The following is a 19,139-nucleotide window of genomic DNA, read 5'->3' on the forward strand; positions in this document are numbered from 1 at the left end:
AAAGTTGTTTGTTTGCGGCCATCGGAGTTCTGCCACCTAGCAAATTTGGAATTGGGGAGAACCCCTCGGGCATAATGCACAACGTGGTAGATGATCGATGATATATACACCGGAGAGTGGGGTCCGTCCTGCTGTTTCGGTGACTTTGTTTCACTTTTAAACCTCTAGATAACTTTGACTTTAGTGACAATAACAATGAGAATATATTCTACCCCTCTCATGTTCATGAAGCCGAAGCCGAGAAAGGGTATCCCAGCAGCCACTTTGTCGGTCGGAACACCACTTCACTTGGTCCAATAAGTAACAGATCTGACTGGAATGTCGATGATCTCACTAACACTCGAGCTGAAATAGGTGATATGCATAATTATGGAGAACTAGGCTGGGTCATCCAGAGGACAGCGCGCCAACTTGTGACGAGTTGCTGATAGTCGAGTAAAGGGAGGATTTTCTGCACAATGCAGAGGAGCCCTCCTTGGGCACGTGACCGAGACGCGTTTGAGGCTGTTGATTACCGTCGGATCTGAGGATCTGCCACCCATGGACCAGGACTCGAATCTCGCAGCTGTGCAGCTTGTCCGCGATGCTTTCTGTCTCTCCGCCACCGACCGTGCAAGACAGTTCGCTGAGAAGCTCCCTATCTTATCCAAGGACGACATTCCGCTCGAGGACTATTGCCCAATCTGCCTGGTTCCGTTTTTAGAAATATTGAGTCTTACACGGGATACGCTGGATGATCCAGGTGTCACCAAGCTCGAAGGTTGTGGTCATATCTTCTGTCGCAGAGAGTCAGTTGTGTTTGTTTTTACGTCTGTATCAAATTCATAACCCCGTGCCAGCTTGATAGAATGGGTCAAGACACAAGTGCGTCTTTTCATCATTCTTTATCGCCAGGCTCTCATGTATACATAGCATGGAAACTGCCCTACCTGTCGTTTTCAATTTATGCCTCCTGATATGGTATTCGGAGATGATGGTTCGTCTGACGGTGGCGAATATATTCCACCATCCGAAGGTGACGAAGATTTCGATATCGATTTTGACTATGCGGAGTCAGAATTCTGGGCTACTGAGGACTATGAGGACGACCTTGCAATATCCACCATTTCTCCCGAAGAAAACATGCGTCGTGAAGCTATGATGCAACTATGGGATGACGAAGATGACGCAAGCATTGCCGACGAAGTCCAGGAGTCTGATGACCATGAAGTTTTCGGAGAAATGGAAGAATTCGACTATGACCAGGACCCTATAGGTAAGGTCTTTGAGATGCGAATATGATATAGAGCTCATCGTTGAGTAGAAACCACTCAAGAGGTTTCAGATCCTTTGGAAGTGGAAATGGCACATGAACCGGAACACGATCCGTTTTCATGTTTTGATCCGGTAGATGAACTTCAGCATGATCCGGATTATACGCCGGACGACGTTGATGTTCCTGACGAAATAGAAGCGCTTGGCCTCGAAGATGATGGTTGCTCAGACTCGATGGATCCAAACCTGGGGGGAGAAGTTGACTGGGGTTTGGCCGATGGGGAGCATGCGCCAGACGACGTCAATATCCGTGACGAAATAGAAGCATTGAACGCCCTCGAAGCTGACGGCTGCTCAGACTCGATAGATCCAAACCTGGAGGGAGAAGTTGACTGGGATGGTGATTATACGCCAGATGACGTCAATATCCGTGACGAAATAGAAGCATTGAACGCCCTCGAAGCTGACGGCTGCTCAGACTCAATAGATCCAAACTTGGAGGGAGAAGTTGAATGGGGTTCTACAGTCGAGGATCTGGGCGACTCTTCTTTTAATGAAGTGCGTTTATTTTCAGGTGTTCACACTGTCACTAACCCTTAATCTAATTGAAGGTATGGTAGCTGCAAATGCAAATATTGCCAACTTAGCTGGCCCTATTATCGTTTTCTCGAGTTATTTTTTATTGTAATATAGCGCGCATTTCGGATACCCATCCTACACTTATCATCCTTTGCATCTTTTGATTCTATGTAGTATCTTGTATTTATTCATTATCATTTGTCGATTTCTGCAAGTACTCCTTCAACACCTTCGCCTTCCTTGGTATCCCTCCAAATTCCACCAAATTTCCCGCTCCATCTAGGACCCTTCCCGCCTCCTTTGATATTCAACTTTGACTTGAGCGCATCGCCCACTTCTTTGACCTTCTTGTCATCGGAACCAATGATCAGTACTGTAGTAATTGACTGGGGAGATTGCGCGGAAGGTGAGGAAGAAAGAACGATTAAATATGGATGGTCCGCTTTCATGGCCTTCATTTCGTCAGAAATAGCAAAAGCTATGGATGAGAGAAATCCGAGAGGGTTGGATGTATCGTCGATCCTGTGAAGATGTTTTATCCACAATCTTTTGTCCTCAAGTATGTCCTTGCACAATTCAGCCACAAGCCCTTTGGCAATCCAGCTAGCTAGCTCGGTCTCGACCTCGTTTACGCGCTTCTCCGCTTTCTTTCGTTCGTCCACGACCTGTTGAACACGCTCCGGAACCACGGGCAGCCCGGAACTTAGGATCGAAGCAGTAGATGTGAGGAGCGTGTGCGTGTTTGTCAAGTGATGGATCAAACGGGGTCCACACAGAAAGTATAATCGGACAGTTGTAGTGGATCCTGAGTTACCATCTTTTCGGGAAAGCGACTCCGTGTGAGGAACGAGGAATAGCTGGAGGTTGTTGATTGATGGAAGGTGCGTACCACAGCACCTACACGACACATTCACTAGGTTGCTTATAGAGAATCCAGTAACTTACGGATTACGATCAACACCATCTATGACGATGACTCTTTTTACACCTCCAGTATAATCTTCGGGTAAAGCCTTGCCTATGGCGCGACCATTCTCGAGTTTGTCGACAGCTTGAGCATCGATCTGAAGATCGAGTTCTTGGACCTCGACGTGCACCCGACGACCCTCGAAAACCAGTTTGTTTGCTTCAGACTGGATGGACTCAATCTCGTCTTGTAACATGCCTCTGGGTAGCTCCACGTAGCATGGTTGTGGAAAAGATGTCAGAGACCAAGAGAGAGTTGGAAGATTCAGGCGAGTTTCGAGTAATGCTGATAGAAGATGCTGTGAAGTGTGCATGGACATCTATACCGCACCACTTAGTGATACTTAGTACTGGGATGTCCTAGCAACACATACATGATCATAGCGCCTCTCGAAGTCTGTAGCGCCAAGTTCAGCAGTGACCGAAGATCCTGGAGCAAAAGTTGCGAGCGCGGCATCAGCAGTAGTACCGTCCACTTGAACATAATGGACAGCATGTCCACCGTTCCTCTTGCATTGCAAGACTTGCCACTTTTTCCCATCGGCAGTGGTGATTGCACCTGTGTCTGTGGGCTGGCCCCCACCTTCTGGAAAGATTACAGTATCGTGAAGGATGACGAGAACTACTGGGCCGCTTGGAAGCGTGGGCGCGACGACAGCCTTCTTGCCCTTCTTACTCGAGTCCAAAGGGGGCGGTTGATAAGGCTCAGCACTAATCACCGTTGTTTCAATATGCCTCCTCAGAGGATCACCTGAAGAAGTCATAAGATCCAGGGCAAGAAACAAAGAGAGAGAGAAAATCTCGAACAGACGTTGGCAGGCTAGGATACCGACTGGGATAGGAATCCCGGAAACATCAGGAATTTTGAGGGTAGGGGATATGATCCTGTGGTAATCGGCCGGAGTTGGAATCGAGACGAGGGCAGCTGAAGCCATTGACTACGTAGTAATCTTTGTCTGCTACCCTGAACTCTTTATAGCCGACGTGCCTCATATGTTGTTTGTTATCACTCCCACACCCTCCTGACCTGTTCCCGACCATGTCCGGGTACTTGTCAACCTCGCAAGCCACTGATGAAGAGGTCCGTCCTCTGCTCTCCTCTCAAAGTCATTCCGGTGATTTATATTTTGCCTCCCGTTCTGCATTCTATTCAGCTTATCCATCTTACAGGTCCACAGGTCGACCATTCTGATGCTGGTTTGGAATTTGGAGGACCCAAGGCCAGAATGGAGCTGGAGAAGAAACTCCTCAAAAAGCTGGACAGTCGGATGTCAATCCTGGTCGTCATATACGTCCTCAATTGTGAGTTTCAACTCGAGCCAATCAGTCAATGGTCAATCAAACACATTTGCAGACATCGACCGGAATAGTGCCGCGTACGCAATCTCACCTCTTTCCCATTTTTAATACACCTGCATGTTTCCCCAGTGCTGCTAGACTTCGCGGTTTTGAGGAAGACCTTGGCTTGGAGGGATCACAATTTGCCTCGATTTTGTCGATCTTCTATTTCGGATACATTCTAATACAGATACCTTCGTAAGGAACCCCGGTTTCCGCGTTTTTCCCCTGATAAATCGATACCGCAATTCAGGAACATGTTTCTCAGTCGAATTGGCAAGCCGTCGTTGTATCTGCCATGCTGCGTAGCAGTTTGGGGAACCATCTCGTTCTGTACAGGTCAGTTCAGTCTATGAAGAGATTGGTCAATTAGATGAAATCTTTCTCAGGCTTCACAACCAGGTACGAGCGATATTCCGCGCTGTAAGAGCGCCAACTAACGTTCTACTAGTTATTATGGCGCTCTATTTGCGCGCTTCCTCCTCGGCTTTGTGGAGGCTGCCTTTTATCCCGGCGCCCTTTATATGATCGCGAGATGGTACAAACGAAACGAACTCTCCCAGAGGACAACCTTCTTCGCTTGTGGGAGCTTAATCAGCAATGCGTTTGGGTCTCTCATCGCTTCTGGTATCCTTGATTTAATGGATGGCATATTCGGATACGCGGCGTGGCGCTGGTTGTTTTTCGTGGAAGGCAGCCTTACAGTTCTAGTTGCCATCATGGCAATTTTTACCCTACCTGATTTTCCTGAGACTGAGGTTATCCATTGGCTCACCCCTGCTGAGCATGCTTTGGCCAGAAGGAGGATGATCGAAGATAATGCTGAGGACACGCAACCACCTAATGCCTTTAACTCATCCGACCAAGCCTTGAAGCCCGACAACGCAGTCGCAGGCCTCGTCCTTGCTTTCTCAGACTGGAAAGTTTGGTACATGGCGGTTACCCTATTTTTCCTGGCTTTGTCTTTATCTTTCCATATCTACTTCCCCACACTCACTGCAACAATGGGTTACAACGCCACAATTTCACTTCTACTTTGCGCACCACCCTGGCTGGTCGCAACCGTCTGGTCTCTTTGGATCTCGAGGCATTCTGACACGACTGGCGAACGGTGTATGCACATCGTCATCTCGCTGCTGATTGGTATCGGAGGATTCCTGCTGGCGATGTCAACGATGAACACCGCTATTCGATATGTCTCCCTGTCAGTTATCTTGCTCTATTCTACGTTCGCTGTATCTCAGAACATAACTCTAGCTTCTTGATGGCTCAATCTTTTGCCGCTTCTATGTGTTTCCTTGCTTGGGCGTCATCAACAGTCTCCAAGCCACCAGCCAAGCGCGCTGTAGCGTTGGCCCTTATCAACACCATATCACAAAGTGGAAACATGTTTGGGGCCTTTGCTTGGGTGAATTCTTGGGGACCATCGTATAATAAATCTTACGCCATTTGTGCTGCGGCTTCGCTGCTGTGCATATTGATGTGTCTCTGGTTAAGAATGACGTTGAAGCGGTTGAATCAAGAAATGGACATGAAAGATACACAAAGTGATGAGAGTGTAGACCGCCCTAGGACGCGGTGGAGATACCATCTTTAGTCACTATCGTTGCCTTGTTACTTAGAGCTCTACACCGTTTTATTGGTTCTTCTTAATACCTATGTTCAATAGATTCCTACATTGTGTATACATGCTTCTGTGTCTATTAGTTACGTTTGTCTCGACGCAGAAGTCAAATAATAAGGTCAAGGATATCATTGCTCACTTTTGGTGACTAGTATACTTACCGCAGCAACTCGCATAGTTTATCCATGTTGGTACAACCCATCATCTTCATGCTTGTTGGGTCGGACATGACCCGCACTATCTCATAGAACTTGTCCGGAACACTCCCATCCCTCAGTAAACCAATGCGTCTATCATCTGCTCGGGAATGAAAGGTTTAGAAAACCAGAAGTATCATATGTTAGAGATCGGGATAGCAGTGCCCCCGGGTCGCTCAGTGTTTCAAGTTCAGCGATAATGCGGGAGTCACTGAGCCGCTCGAAGACGTCGAGTGAGGAAAGGAAGACTTGGAATCGCCTACAGAACGACCCTGCAAAGTAATTTGATTGATTTCCAGCGACTTTCGGAAAGCACGCGTAGCTAAGACGTGGACAGGTATGTTCCACATCAGCAAACCAGTTCAAAGATGGTTTAGCCTTGTAGACCTTACATACATGTAGGATGATTACATAGCCATATAATCATTTTCGAGTGACTAGAATCACAATACAATTATGGTAGAGGAATAAATGATTATCTATTATTTCGTGACAAGATTACAAGCATTTTAAGAAGTATACATACTTGCCACCAGTTTTGTAGGGGGATTACCCTCGTTTGTATTACAATACATGTTTATTACATTGAGGGGTAGGTAACTAAGTAGAACTTGCTAGTTTTCTCGAGTAAGCCACCTTTCGATCGCGAACGATGTCAATGTAGGTGATATTAAGTGAGATTGAGGTGTGTGGGAGGATTGACTAAGTCCTAACCTAGATAAATACTATATATAATATATATTGGTTGTAGTATTAATTAAACGCTATGGCTCAGTGGTCTAAGCGCCTAACGCAGCTCGGTCAAGAGGCAGCGGGTTCGACTCCCGTATGCGCTGGCTCGGGCTGCAGTAGTGGTGTGATCGCACGTTCAACAGCCCGCACAGTAGAAAGCGGGCAACTCAATATTTTGTCGCTCGGTCACCTGTAATAATGTAATGTCCTACATTTAATTGTTATGTTTGTAATCTACTTAACATGATTGTCGATTTAACTTGGGTTGGTTTGGCCTGGTGGTCATTGTGGGATAATTGTAGACCTTACCTAACTTTGTATCACCTTACAGACTTTGGTCCGTTTTGCTGATGCAAAGCGGTGGCGTTATATTTATCGATTTACGAAAATATTTATAGTGACATCATCTGCATGGATGCAAATTCTCACCAGGACGATTATCGGAGAAATCGTCTCTCATATGACGTTCTGAGTGGGAAGCCGACGCGACGAAAAGAGCAAGGCTCTGAGGTTTACCAGCATACTTGTCAATCTGATTTTATCGATAGCGACATTCTTCCTTCTTCACCTTCAAGCTTCACTCCTGGTGTGACAATGGTGACTACTGGCAACAAATTCGCGGTCTCTCGTTCATTAGAGGATTGGTCTTTTACTCAAGTTGGCGGGGGACAGGGTACGAAGGATGGAGAATGGCTAAAAGTGTCTAATTTCCCAACGACCGTTCACGTTGAACTCCTGAAACTTGGCAGAATACCCGATCCAGTGAGTTATGAGTTAGGCGTGCAAAGTTCGTCTCGATGTTGACATGTTTCAAATGTCATCAGTTCATCGGCTTACATGAATGGGACGTTCAATGTGAGTGACTGCACCGTCTCATACCTTTGGGGAATAACAAAGATTGGAACAGGGGTCGGAGAAGCGGAGTGGGCATTCAGAATTAACTTCGACGTGACACGAGAAGAACTGGACTTTCCGCACCTAGACCTCGTATTTGGAGGTCTGGACACATTCGCAGCCGTGACTTTGGTCTGTTTGACATTACAACCTTTTTAAAATCGCCAGTGGTTGCTCATTTTTATCGACAGAATGGTCATGATATCTTGAAGTATGCCTTTCTTTCTCAAATATCCCTCATACTCAGGGGGTGGGTAGAACATCGAATCAATTTATCGAGCATCGCGTTGCCGTCAAAGACCGGTTGACGATCGGTCTAAACGAACTCGTTATTCATTTTGAGAGTGCCTTTCTGAAGGTAGTTCCATGCCAAATTATGAAGCAAGCTGTGGCTGAACAAAGACAAGGGTCGCGACACCGAGAAACAACATGGGAAGTTCAATCTTTGGAACGGGGATTCTAGCCGTCTGCATGTCCGCAAAGCTCAATATAAGTCGGTTAATTATCTGTCTTATTTCCACTATCATTCTGAATATGGTCCTTTGGCAGCTACGGATGGGACTGGGGTTGGTCTTTCCCACCAGTTGTTTGGCTCCTCCCATTCATCGTCATATATATATAGGCCCAATTCTGATGACGGTCGGCCCATGGAAACCCATCACATTCGAAGCCTACACAAATAGAATTGTCGATGTTGATATCCGAGCAAGGGTCAACGAAGATCTCAGCGTAAATCTTTCGGCTGATGTCACGTTTGCTGAGAAGAAATCTGGGTTCATGGTTTTCAGCCTCAGTGGACCAGACGGAGCTGCGACGGCATCAATTTCTCCTACCGCGACTGATTCTGGCCAGGCTAAAGTTTCATTAGCATTTCCACCTGGAAAATTGAGCCTCTGGTACCCCATTGGGTATGGAAAACAATCCTTGTATACTGCATCAATCAAGTTCACAGATGAGGTATGGAGTCAGTTCAAATACTAACATGTTTGAAACTTTGAATGATTGCTCCCAACAGCATGGCGACGTCGTTGACTCGAAAACCCAGACTATTGGCTTCCGTCGCGTTCGCATCGTCGAGAAAAAACTGGTTGATCAAGAAGGTTTGACGTTCTTGTTTGAGATCAACAACATTCGAATTTTTTGCGGTGGTATGTCTCTTGCGTGTCAGCTTTGATTTTCGCTCTGCAGCTCCTCTTGACTTGCTTTAAAGGATCGAACTGGATTCCCGCTGACTCTTTCCTTACCGCGTAAGGATGCTCTACACTTTGTGGTACATGCATCTTGACTGGACCATATTCAGCGTCACCCCCAAGAGATATAGAGATTGGTTACAGCTCGCTGTTGATGGAAACCAGAATATGATTCGCGTTTGGGGCGGAGGTATTTATGAACATGATTCCTTTTATGAAAGCTGCGATGGCAAGTCTCATCTTTTGGCTATGTGGATTAGCTGTGCTAACTCTTCATAGAACTCGGTCGTAAGATTTCGCGTTATTCTTAACGGAAGACGGATATCTGATTTCAACCAGTCCTCGTCTGGCAAGATTTCATGTTTGGTTGCGGCCAATATCCTGCTTATGACTCGTTCGTCGAGTCCGTAAGAGAAGAAGCCGTCCAAAATGTCAAAAGATTGCGACACCACCCTTCTGTGGTGATTTATGGTCAGTTAACTGCCTTCTGATGGTAAACGTTATATTGAAATGAAGTTTTGCAGCTGGAAACAACGAAGGTGTGATATTTATCAATATTGCAGGTTTATTTGAGTGTGAAGACAATCATACTTAGACTACCAACTCGCGGAATCATTGAACCTTGAACTCGATTATGCTGATGAGACCAGTGATTTCCGTGATACCAACTTCCCAGCCCGCTATATTTACGAGCGCGTCCTTCCGGAGGTGGTTCAGGCGCTCACTGATACCTACTATCATCGTGCCTCTCCTTATAGCGGGCATGGTAAGGTGACGACGGATCCGAAATTCGGTGATATTCATCAATGTATGCCACACCAATTGCATTTCCCCAAGTTTCAGCATTAATCCAATGGCAGGGAACGTGTGGCATGGGTCGCAAGAACCGTGGCACAATTGGGATATATTAGCTGGACGCTTCGTCTCCGAATTTGGAATGTCAGTATGAATAGGGTCAGTCAAATTTAGAATATAGAACTGATGCACCTTTCAGGCAAGGCTATCCCAACGTTCGGACAGTCGACAACTGGCTTGGAGGAGACGTTAGTGAGCGTTTCCCTCAGTCTCGGTTGGTGCTTCATTCGACTTCGGCTCGGCTGTGTCATACTTAATGACGTTGATCACAGTGTATGCAACAATCATAATAAAGCCGATGGTTTTGAACGTCGCCTTGAGGTAAGCTTGGAAGGTCACATAAACTTTATGGCCTGTGAGTAGATAACGATAAACCACTAGCTCTACCTCGTGGAGAACTTTAGACATGCATTCGATATGGAAAGGTAGACATGTTAATCAGTCGCACATTCTGAAACTGAGCTCCGTTACACATGCAGCTACATTTTTTACACCCAGGTGATGCAGGCAGAGACTCTGGCATCGGCCTACCGACTCTGGAGACGCAATTGGCGCGGTCCTGGTCGTGAGTACACCGCTGGTGCACTTGTGTGGCAGGTAAGCATGTCGATCTGGTCCGGTTTCAGTCACCCATGTTGTCTCTGTCTAGTTGAATGATTGTTGGCCGGTAACATCATGGGCCATCGTCGACTATTTCCTACGACCGAAACCAGCCTATTTCGCCATCGCTCGTGAATTGCGGCCATATACAGTGGGCATGACCCGAAAAGAATATCAAAAGTTTGACGACGACAGAACTGCCGCGTTCTTTAAGATTGAAACAGTGCTTGAAATATGGGGAACGAATAGCACATTAGAAGAAAAGAAGGCCAGGCTTGAGCTCACGGCTTTCGATTTACACTCGGATTGGATTGAAGGCTGGACAAAGGAGGTCGTATTAGCACCCAATTCCAGCACGGAGATCTACAAAGGTGGTGCCCCTGGGCTTCCTGTACGCACGAAGAAGAGCGAAGCAGCAAGAACTGTTATATTTTCTGCTCGGCTCCTAGGAGACAACGAGGACGTATTGGGCAGATACTCCAATTGGTGCGGAAGTTTTTCTTTTAACTTGGCATTTGAGATTTTAATTTGACACCGAATTTAGGCCCGAACCATTCAAGTTCGTCAAGTTCCCATCGGTGAAAGACGTCGGTCTTGGTATTACCGTTGGTCGAGATGGTGAGACCGTTACCCTCTCAGCTCTGAAGCCAATCAAGGGCATCGTCCTGGACGTAGACGGCGAGGATGTCAAGTGGTCTGATCAGGCCATTGACCTCGCACCGGGGGATCCTCAAATCATTCGCGCTGTCGGACTGAAAGGGAGGGAAGTCAAGGCTAGGTTTTTGGGTGATGGGACTGCATAAAGAAGGCTAACAAAAAGAACCGAGCAACATCATGTGTTCGAAACTTCAGATAAAGAATACTTGCTACTATGCTACTGTATCTAATATGCTGAGGACCAGTATGCCCGACTAAATATACATATGGCAAATCAAAACAACAGAGGTATCAGGAACATAAAAGATTACAAACATACAGGCACTTGAAAGCACGACAATGGAAGATGGAAGGTACCAATTAGCGTAAGAGGCATCTTTGGACAACGTGATCAGATAGTTTGGGGATAGAGGGTTGCTAGAAGCCAAGTCTAAACGGCGGAAGCGTGAAGAGATGTGAAGAGGAGCGATCATGCGCCATGCAGCCGGCGGAATCGTGAGCAATGGAGATGGCGGAGATCAAAGCACGTACGGAGCTACATGATAATACAGCTACGATTACTCGTCGGTGGGGGTGAGTTGAAGGTAGCGTTTTGGGTTGAACGCTTTTCAATTTCGGCGAGACAATGCTCGAATACTTGAGCTGTACGAAAATCAGGATCAACGATCATAGTTGGGCAGACTTGGTGCTCACCAACGTTGACGTTTTTCTTCGCGCTAGTTTCTATCCAGGCAGCGTTATTTAGCTGAGCAAACTGTTGAGCTTCGCTTGAATCAATTTGACGGCTGGAAGGGAAGTCAGCGGTTTGTCAAGACAAATACAAAGGAGATATTCACAACTGGTCCAAGTCTGATTTGGACCCGACGATCACACAAGGGACTTGTTGAAATCCGGAAAAGTCAAGAACTCTATCATACAACACTTTCACCACATCAAAAGAATTGCGGGACGCCACAGAGTAGACAAAGATATAGCCATGCGTTCCAATAGTATGTTTCGCGTTGACTAGGGAATATTCATCCTTGATGATTGATGTACGCGTTGCTTGATCAGGGCGGGGGGTATGGGGACACGAGGCAATCTGACTTACTTGGCCCGCGGTATCGATTATCTCGCAGTCGTATTCAGTGCCATTGTATTTAATGCACCGTTGAAAGGAGCCCTCGATGGTGGGATAATAGTTTTCGACGAACTGGTTTTCAAGGTATTGGAGGATAAGGGCGGATTTTCCTGAGAAAAGCGAGAAGAGGTAAGAAACAGAAATACGCTGAGATTTATAACGTACCAACAGAGCGGGAGCCAAGAACAACGATGCGTTTTTTCCTGAGGATATTTGTACGAGACATGAGGGACGAAATTTAAGAGGGGCTCGAGGGAAAGCTGTAAATCAGGTGTGAGGTGCTGTTTAAAAGGCGGGACGTAGTAAGGAATAGGTGACTAACCCTGGATGAAAAGGCGTGGAGAATATGGGGGTAATGTGGGGGTAGATCGAGTAGTCGGGGACTAAAAATGAGCTGGGAATCCGAGTCGATATATTCCTTCCTAGGGCGTTCATGTACACGAGGCTAGTCTTATTCACCTGATTTTTTATGCTCCGAATTTGTCGAGATATTTCGTTCTCCCAGATTGCTTTGTGTTTCAGCGCCTAGTCGGTAATCTTTGTAAAAAAAATGTGTTTCTCGCTGCGACAGAACATCCGGGGTTCCTACCGGTAACGATCATATTCTATGTCTTTTTCGTGGTTAGCCCGCTTGACACAATTGTTAGCCGCGAGCAGGCAAGGGATAGGTATGTATTAGTATGTAACCACCATCAGAGGATCACGATCAGTCAATTGGTAAAATGGCAGGGCTCGCTCAGAACCCGTCAAGACCTTGACAAACACAGGTCGGCAGACCTGGCTGTTAGTATTGCCATGATACGACAAGACCATAAGCGCTCGCAACTCGGAGACCCTGACGATGCAAATGAATTGGAGTAATGTTAACGAATCTCTGAGGTTGTTGATGGGAAGCAATAGCAGGGTTAAAAGGGCTGTTTGAGGAGGGGGATGAAAGTTGAAACAACAAGATTTGTTAAACGTAAAGAGATAGTTTGCCATGTGAACATCCCTGGAATATCTCAACTGCTTGGCAAGCCGTCCCTCAGCCGCGGATTCCATAAGATTATGTCTTGCACATTGCACAATGCATATGCTATGTATAGCAAGCCTATTTTGATGAAGGTTGCATGGTAAAGATAGCGCAGTGATCAGCCTAGTGAGTACTTCGAAGCAGACACTTCCGAAGTCAGTGATGAACGTTGAAACGTTGAATGTTCAACTCCGAGCACGGGGGAAAGAAAACCCGGCGCATTCAGCTTAGCCTAGAGAATGGGGAAGGCGTGCCTTGCCTTGCAACCCGCCAGGATCACATGATCAAGTTCAATTGCGACGCGTCCAGAAATGGAAATTGCATCTCGTTCACGGTTCGCGGCACTTGAATCTCCCCAACGACAACAGCTGCACTCGCTTCATTCACAACCATGTCGGCAACCACTACTCCTGGCGAATCTCCCCTCGGCACTCCTATCCAGCCTCTTCACAACCCCTCTCAAGCTGCCCAGGTCGTTGTGCCGCAAGCCCCACTCGGAAATGCGAATCTCGCATACCAAGCTCCCGGTATGGGTGCAAAGGCTCTCCTCGCAAAGAAATTTGCCAAGACACAGTAAGTATCGGACTTGATTTCGTCGTGCTATAGGCCAATAACTGTGCACTAGTAACCCTAACTTTGTGTCACCCACCGACAACCTCATGACACCCGTCTCACAGAAACTCAATGCAGCCAAGAAGAAACAGTTCTCAAAGCGAGTTTTCTTGATATCAATTGTGTTGTTGCCCGAGTCTGACCAGTGATCCAGGGGTGCCAAACCAGTCCAACTCTTTGCTCAAAAGGAGAACATTGAATCCAATTCCGTGAACGATAGCAACGACGACGACGAGATGTCTGACGCTTCGAAAGATGAACCAGTCACACAAGACCAACCGCAAGGGATGAAAATAGACGATGAGAATCCCTTTTAATTCTCTCACACATCCCTGCTCTCCTACATTATAATAGACTCTCCACGGCCGGTTCCGCTTCTTCACTCTTCATCCGATTTCCATGTATGTTTAAGTCTAAGTTCGTTTTGTCCCTGCTATCGATGTTGTTGTAAGCTTTCTTGTACGATCTTTCCAATCAATCACGATCGAGTTCCCACGTTCATATGCTTGCGTCACTCTCAACGATCACTAAACTCATACTGTTCTTCAAGCTTCAAGTCCACCTGCGCCATGAACATGAACATGCTTCAACAAGATGAATTAGAAAGGTTTCATGACATCATTACAGAGTCGTTGCAACGATTTTCATCCCAGGAGTACGTGCATGACTTGTCGTCGCCAAATTCGCCCCACACTATTCCCTAGGCTAGGTCAAAATCAGGAACATATTGTCACTCTTTTAGAGGCACTACCTGCCGTTTCTGAAAAGGAACTTGAGAAACTGGGTCACACCGGTACGCTTCGAAAATCTGTCGAATCCATCGCATTAATTTCTCCATCAGACTCAGCGTGCAGCATCTGTATGCAACCTTTGCTCGCTATCCTTGCAGAAGAAGAGACCGCGAGTGCAATGGAGTCTCCTGCGATTTATTCTGGAGAACTTGGTGTGACGAGATTGAGCCAACCTTGGCAGTGCGGACACATCTTTTGTAGACGCGAGTTACGTGTCCTTTCTTCATTAAACTGCGACCCCCCTATCTTTCGTAATTTCGCTTAATGCTGACTTTCTTTTACAACAGCATCGTGAAATGGATAAAGACTGGTGTAAGTATTTGTATTTACATATGATCCTTCGCTTTGATTTCTCACCTCGTCTGTTTGACAATAGAAACAGACGTGTCCTATGTGCCGCAAAAGCCTCGCAGAACCGGGAGATCAGTCTGCACCACCGGCTCAAGAACCGGAGTCAGAGTCATGGCCCGACGACCTGTTCTCAAACACAAGTTTCCACCGTCTTTTCTCAAACTCGGCACGAACCAATGCGGGCAATGACGATGACAGACGAAATGAATTTTCTGGAATGTATTCTTGAGGCTCTGCTGAACGGTTTCATTTCGTTTCTCACCTAATCACGGTTTTGGACTGTAATAAATTCATTATCTTTCAAATCATTTGTTCATCTGCGACAAACAGCAGCGAAAAGTGTTCGATTCTAGAATGACACCCATTAAATGACACCATTATTATTGTTATTATTCCTGAAGTAACGTGAAATATGACTGTAGTCACCGTCCCAACGTGACATAGATGTTCCACGCAAACTAGATATTTACGAAAATGAGGGGACAAGAACAAGAGGAACCTGCTCATCAAGAAAAGAAGCATTTGTATAGTAAAGTCCGTCGTAAGTGATAGTAGAAGCTCTGCCGTGCATTCTAATGGCAGAAATCAAAAAGAAGAGTCATGTCCGTTCACAACTTGAAAAAGTCTAGTTCTTGCGGCAGCACCTAAACAAGTTACGTTTGAAGAAGTAAAACAAGCACTGAAAAATCCCAGGTCAATACATGGTAGGAATGGTAAGAAATTGACAAAATACTCACCCCAATGAAACGAACCATAGCCAGACCAAAAGTAGAGTACAATATTATGGCGAAGTAGGTGCTCTGCCTTTTTTGTAACGTATCGGCGTCCACTGAGGGATCTTTGCTAGGTAGACCACTGATGTTCTCAATGGCAATTGCCAATGTCGCATTAGAGAGCATCCATAATGAGACGAGGCGGGTTCGGAAAGTCTTGTTTTGGTCATCCATCGTGGGCTTCTCGACGACTTCCTTGCTCTCAATCTTAGTGATAGCCCGAGTAACGGTTTCCTTAAAGGCAGCATCGACATCTTCCTGGATTTTTGTGGTGTCCTCGACAACGGCCATATCGGCACCCTTAGTCTTGGAGGAAGAGACTGATGGTAGTGCTTCCGCTTTATCACTGCCTTTGGTACCCCAGGAGACATCGTGCAAGTTGCAGAAGGCATACACGTTGAGAACGTTGGTGAAGCTGGGGGCAAGGCAGAGGTATTGGAGGAAACTAGAGAACATGTGCCAGGGATCACGCTGACAAACCGTCAAGACGTCCCCTGATTGCGACGGATAACAAGAAACTCACGTATAGGAATGAAGCGACCAGGTAGATACCGTAAGTTGATATCATGGCGGCGATCAGGGCACCAACGGGAGGTTCGAAAAACTGGAGAACAATTTCGCCTGCACTCTTGCCTTCAAACGACAATTCGTTCGGAATATTCTGAACTTGTCTTAGCCTGTTTACAAGACGCAAACATCGTGATAACTGACCTTGAACGCTTTAATGGTGAGCGCGAAAGAACAAACTAAGAGATACACCGCAAGGAAGCCATAGACCCTACAAACGTCATCGTCAGAATGAGGAGCCACATATGCACGATGGACAGGAATACCATAGAGTAGCCACGTATGCCATTCGCTCTCCTTTCGGTCGATTACCAAGTGCCAGGATAAACTGTAAGGCAAGGAACGAGAGATAAAGCCACTTGAAGGACAAATTCACCCAGTGAGTCTGAAAATTTGCATTAGTCAAGCCAAATGGTAATCAACCACGGATACTCACGACTGTCTCAGTGCCAAAGATGACGATTCCCTGAGAGGGAACAAGGTCGATGATTATACTGAAAGTAAGCCACATATTGGCCAAAGCAAACCATGAGAAAATGAGGGAGAAGACGTTGTACTGGAACAAAGGTCAATAATAACAGAAAAGCGGATAGCTTTGGACTTACTAGACCCTGAATATGGAGGAAGAACATGCGGATAATACCATGCCCAGACCGATAGAGTTTGAAAAAATTGACTAGAGCATACTGGAAAAACGTTCCTTAGCAACAGATGAACTAAAACAAATAATATTCTTACAACAGAAGCAGCAAAAGAACCATTCAACCAACGACGCCGTTGACCAATTAGCTCGGCAGCAGACTCTGGAACATCGGTTTCAGCCTTGCTGGGTTTGACATATGTCAAGGTCCACCGATCTTTAGCTTTAGCAACAAGTTCGAAGCACAAAATGCGGTCCTCAGCTACAGCAAGGTCAGATGAGCTAATTGAAGGTCATGAAAAATCCGTACCCAAGAACATGTTTTTTGTAAAGATATTCATGCCATATATACCCTTGGGACCAAGACGGTCAGCCAGGGAGTGATCTCCGTGGAAATATTGTTCGAGGGGACAACCAGTGATAGCTTGGAAACGATACGCTGAGAATGCACCAGGAAGAACCGAGACGTAACCAAAGCTGCTTTCGAGTGGTTTGTCTGCACACTATTTCAGCATCCAAGCCATCGTATTAGGAGGGTGTACTCACCAAGAATATTGGACATTTTGTATTCGAAGTTTTGTGCAGCAACGAGGGGGTTCAAAAGTTTCTTTCCACCTTTGATCATGGCATGAATCTCACCACAGCAACCTCCAAGATGTGGATCATTGTAAAATGCCTCCCAAAGGTAATAGATGGATTTGTGACCAGGCTTAGTACCGGCATCAATGAGAACACATATCTCAGGCTACACAATGTTGTCAAGACGGCAATGCGCAGAGCGCTGATATACGCACATTTAACATCCGACCTATGGCATTGAAGAGCCAGCGGTGGGAATTGATTTTCTTTTGATTTTGGGCCTTGAGGACAAAAATGATTTGAACAGGAACTAGGTTATTCGGGTCTTCGGCCCGTGGCAGAACGAGTTGTGGTGTCGCATCAACCGATAACTGAGTGGTATACTATATTGGACAATCAATTGGTATAAAACGGACGATGAGAAGGAGTGTTTACTTCGAATATGTGGGCAACAGTATCCTTGCCGTCAACCTGTTTCTTCATAACACCATCCTGGTAGACTCCAATCGTAGCGAGAATATCGAGGACAGTCTTATCCATAGGCTCGAGGCCATCAACGATGAGAGCCACAGTTATTTTTTGCCATCCAGGAGTGCCTTCCTCGGCATGCCTCCGCCAGTATTTTGACTGCTTGGTCTTGCAAATGTCACGGATGTTGAGCATCACACCATGAAGCGTGCGGGCATAGAGAGTCTTGTCCTCATTGTAGGACGTGACGGCAATGAGAATCTCGGTGTCACGGTTATACATCTTGGTGCGGAGAGACCAGCCATTCTCCTCACTAAACTCGTCAGGGTCAACAGTCGCCGCAGTGTACCTCATGTGACTGTACAAGAATGTTGAATGAACAATACGGCCAGCTAAGAACAGGGGCCACTTACGAGAATTCGGTTTTGTTGGTCGACTTCCACTTGTCTTCCACGGCATTCAAAATAGGTGTTGGGACCGGGTACTCAGCGATGAAGTTGCCTTGGGTGAGCTTGACTTTACGTGTAACACCTCGCTTGATGGTCTGGCGTCGCCGCCATGCACTGTCGACACCATTGGTAGATGTAGAAACGACAGAAGAAGGTCTGCCAGGATGGATATGTGAATCTCCATATGCAGAGGGATCTACAGGACTACAGTTGACAAGTCAAGATTCCATTAGGGTGGACCTGATGTATCCGTTACGTACCCAGGGGGATAAAAGCCACCAGCAAAGTTGCCACCGGTGTTCAAGGGTAGCTTTTCAACATACTCCTCATCGTCAAAACCTCCGCCCAGATCTTGAGGAAGAGAGGCCGAGCTCTCGAATGGGCGCGCTGAAGCAGAAGATCCGTATGGACGTTCAGGCTCAACGAATTGTGTTTGGCGAGGGCGATCAGCAAAAGGGTCACCATAGTTGTCGATTCTGGTCTGGGAGCTGTTCGGCGAGGGCTTAAAATCACCCATGGTGTCGGGCAGAAAAACTGCTGGGGGAGAAGATGAAAAAGGAGGTGGTTATGGTTACGAACAGCGAGACTGTTCGTTTTTAGCACAGCGGAAACGGGGCATTGATGACCTGCACGTGGCTGTGCCTTGCACGTACTTCATTGCCAGCGAACAAACTCACTATCGTCATCCTCAGCGGGCTGCGCAGTAGAGCATCGTGTCGTCGTGCGCCGCAGACCCAGGCCACAACACTTCTGAAGTCAGCGCGATTGAGAGCATTTGCGACATGGCATATGTTCAAAACGGCCGAAAATTGTGGTGATGGCGGCCCGGACCGGCCTTTTTCACCACAGCCCATGATTCCAACAGGCGGCGATAAATATCAGGTTCTCAGG

General features: G+C 46.5%; 6 protein-coding genes across 6 annotated transcripts; 4 read left to right on the forward strand and 2 right to left on the reverse strand.

The window, feature by feature from the left end:
* Positions 1 to 983: 983 nt before the first annotated feature.
* On the reverse strand, positions 984 to 3,756 carry AGABI2DRAFT_202711 (hypothetical protein). Its single transcript, XM_006460000.1, has 6 exons — positions 3,611 to 3,756; positions 3,174 to 3,550; positions 2,779 to 3,119; positions 1,866 to 2,730; positions 1,304 to 1,812; positions 984 to 1,255 (listed from the first exon to the last, which is right to left on the reverse strand). The coding sequence occupies exons 1-4, from the start codon at positions 3,732 to 3,734 to the stop codon at positions 2,028 to 2,030; spliced, it is 1,545 nt and encodes a 514-aa protein (XP_006460063.1). The 5' UTR covers positions 3,735 to 3,756; the 3' UTR covers positions 984 to 1,255; positions 1,304 to 1,812; positions 1,866 to 2,027.
* Positions 3,757 to 3,838: 82 nt separating this feature from the next.
* AGABI2DRAFT_117019 (hypothetical protein) lies at positions 3,839 to 5,734 on the forward strand (the record flags this gene model as incomplete). The annotated part of the gene is made up of 8 exons (XM_006460001.1): positions 3,839 to 3,914; positions 3,970 to 4,101; positions 4,154 to 4,175; positions 4,228 to 4,335; positions 4,391 to 4,476; positions 4,527 to 4,539; positions 4,589 to 5,341; positions 5,395 to 5,734. The coding sequence occupies 8 exons, from the start codon at positions 3,839 to 3,841 to the stop codon at positions 5,732 to 5,734; spliced, it is 1,530 nt and encodes a 509-aa protein (XP_006460064.1).
* Positions 5,735 to 7,131: 1,397 nt separating this feature from the next.
* Positions 7,132 to 11,506, forward strand: AGABI2DRAFT_202715 (hypothetical protein). The gene is made up of 21 exons (XM_006460002.1): positions 7,132 to 7,187; positions 7,239 to 7,452; positions 7,515 to 7,545; positions 7,598 to 7,716; positions 7,776 to 7,795; positions 7,843 to 7,942; positions 7,992 to 8,077; positions 8,134 to 8,150; positions 8,207 to 8,541; positions 8,600 to 8,732; positions 8,795 to 8,831; positions 8,885 to 9,036; positions 9,114 to 9,245; positions 9,370 to 9,582; positions 9,635 to 9,713; positions 9,769 to 9,843; positions 9,902 to 9,950; positions 10,011 to 10,054; positions 10,109 to 10,226; positions 10,279 to 10,715; positions 10,774 to 11,506. Exons 2-21 carry the CDS (start codon positions 7,285 to 7,287, stop codon positions 11,030 to 11,032), a joined length of 2,604 nt encoding a protein of 867 aa, XP_006460065.1. The 5' UTR covers positions 7,132 to 7,187; positions 7,239 to 7,284; the 3' UTR covers positions 11,033 to 11,506.
* Positions 11,507 to 13,335: 1,829 nt separating this feature from the next.
* AGABI2DRAFT_191832 (hypothetical protein) lies at positions 13,336 to 14,131 on the forward strand. The gene is made up of 3 exons (XM_006460003.1): positions 13,336 to 13,591; positions 13,644 to 13,730; positions 13,785 to 14,131. Exons 1-3 carry the CDS (start codon positions 13,410 to 13,412, stop codon positions 13,945 to 13,947), a joined length of 432 nt encoding a protein of 143 aa, XP_006460066.1. The 5' UTR covers positions 13,336 to 13,409; the 3' UTR covers positions 13,948 to 14,131.
* A 48-nt stretch (positions 14,132 to 14,179) lies between these two features.
* On the forward strand, positions 14,180 to 15,107 carry AGABI2DRAFT_191833 (hypothetical protein). Its single transcript, XM_006460004.1, has 5 exons — positions 14,180 to 14,285; positions 14,335 to 14,423; positions 14,472 to 14,628; positions 14,709 to 14,733; positions 14,798 to 15,107. The coding sequence occupies exons 1-5, from the start codon at positions 14,200 to 14,202 to the stop codon at positions 14,999 to 15,001; spliced, it is 561 nt and encodes a 186-aa protein (XP_006460067.1). The 5' UTR covers positions 14,180 to 14,199; the 3' UTR covers positions 15,002 to 15,107.
* A 274-nt stretch (positions 15,108 to 15,381) lies between these two features.
* AGABI2DRAFT_191834 (hypothetical protein) lies at positions 15,382 to 18,820 on the reverse strand. Its single transcript, XM_006460005.1, has 14 exons — positions 18,509 to 18,820; positions 18,213 to 18,452; positions 17,767 to 18,157; positions 17,547 to 17,714; positions 17,299 to 17,497; positions 17,063 to 17,248; positions 16,851 to 17,014; positions 16,718 to 16,798; positions 16,549 to 16,668; positions 16,379 to 16,497; positions 16,257 to 16,323; positions 16,069 to 16,206; positions 15,510 to 16,016; positions 15,382 to 15,451 (listed from the first exon to the last, which is right to left on the reverse strand). The coding sequence occupies exons 1-14, from the start codon at positions 18,763 to 18,765 to the stop codon at positions 15,398 to 15,400; spliced, it is 2,691 nt and encodes an 896-aa protein (XP_006460068.1). The 5' UTR covers positions 18,766 to 18,820; the 3' UTR covers positions 15,382 to 15,397.
* Positions 18,821 to 19,139: the final 319 nt, after the last annotated feature.

Source organism: Agaricus bisporus, assembly GCF_000300575.1.
Source record: "Agaricus bisporus var. bisporus H97 unplaced genomic scaffold AGABI2scaffold_4, whole genome shotgun sequence".
Lineage (NCBI taxonomy): Eukaryota > Fungi > Basidiomycota > Agaricomycetes > Agaricales > Agaricaceae > Agaricus > Agaricus bisporus.

What these genes read in the sequence shown, in the direction of transcription:
- AGABI2DRAFT_191834 (XM_006460005.1), bottom strand. Translation starts at nt 18,765, where the DNA reads ATGGGTGATTTTAAGCCCTCGCCGAACAGCTCCCAGACCAGAATCGAC. An exon ending in CCATAGGTCGGATGTTAAAT is followed by an intron (nt 17,498 to 17,546) that starts GTGCGTATATCA and finishes AACATTGTGTAG; the next exon opens with CCTGAGATATGTGTTCTCAT. An exon ending in CTATGGTTCGTTTCATTGGG is followed by an intron (nt 15,452 to 15,509) that starts GTGAGTATTTTG and finishes GGGATTTTTCAG; the next exon opens with TGCTTGTTTTACTTCTTCAA.
- AGABI2DRAFT_202711 (XM_006460000.1), bottom strand. Translation starts at nt 3,734, where the DNA reads ATGGCTTCAGCTGCCCTCGTCTCGATTCCAACTCCGGCCGATTACCAC. An exon ending in TCGAGAGGCGCTATGATCAT is followed by an intron (nt 3,120 to 3,173) that starts GTATGTGTTGCT and finishes GGTGCGGTATAG; the next exon opens with ATGTCCATGCACACTTCACA. An exon ending in GATGGTGTTGATCGTAATCC is followed by an intron (nt 2,731 to 2,778) that starts GTAAGTTACTGG and finishes TGTGTCGTGTAG; the next exon opens with GTGCTGTGGTACGCACCTTC.
- AGABI2DRAFT_191832 (XM_006460003.1), top strand. Translation starts at nt 13,410, where the DNA reads ATGTCGGCAACCACTACTCCTGGCGAATCTCCCCTCGGCACTCCTATC. An exon ending in AAGAAATTTGCCAAGACACA is followed by an intron (nt 13,592 to 13,643) that starts GTAAGTATCGGA and finishes ACTGTGCACTAG; the next exon opens with TAACCCTAACTTTGTGTCAC. An exon ending in AAGAAGAAACAGTTCTCAAA is followed by an intron (nt 13,731 to 13,784) that starts GCGAGTTTTCTT and finishes CCAGTGATCCAG; the next exon opens with GGGTGCCAAACCAGTCCAAC.
- AGABI2DRAFT_191833 (XM_006460004.1), top strand. Translation starts at nt 14,200, where the DNA reads ATGAACATGAACATGCTTCAACAAGATGAATTAGAAAGGTTTCATGAC. An exon ending in TGAGAAACTGGGTCACACCG is followed by an intron (nt 14,424 to 14,471) that starts GTACGCTTCGAA and finishes TTTCTCCATCAG; the next exon opens with ACTCAGCGTGCAGCATCTGT. An exon ending in TGAAATGGATAAAGACTGGT is followed by an intron (nt 14,734 to 14,797) that starts GTAAGTATTTGT and finishes GTTTGACAATAG; the next exon opens with AAACAGACGTGTCCTATGTG.
- AGABI2DRAFT_202715 (XM_006460002.1), top strand. Translation starts at nt 7,285, where the DNA reads ATGGTGACTACTGGCAACAAATTCGCGGTCTCTCGTTCATTAGAGGAT. An exon ending in CATTCGAATTTTTTGCGGTG is followed by an intron (nt 8,733 to 8,794) that starts GTATGTCTCTTG and finishes CTTGCTTTAAAG; the next exon opens with GATCGAACTGGATTCCCGCT. An exon ending in TTTGGCTATGTGGATTAGCT is followed by an intron (nt 9,037 to 9,113) that starts GTGCTAACTCTT and finishes GATTTCAACCAG; the next exon opens with TCCTCGTCTGGCAAGATTTC.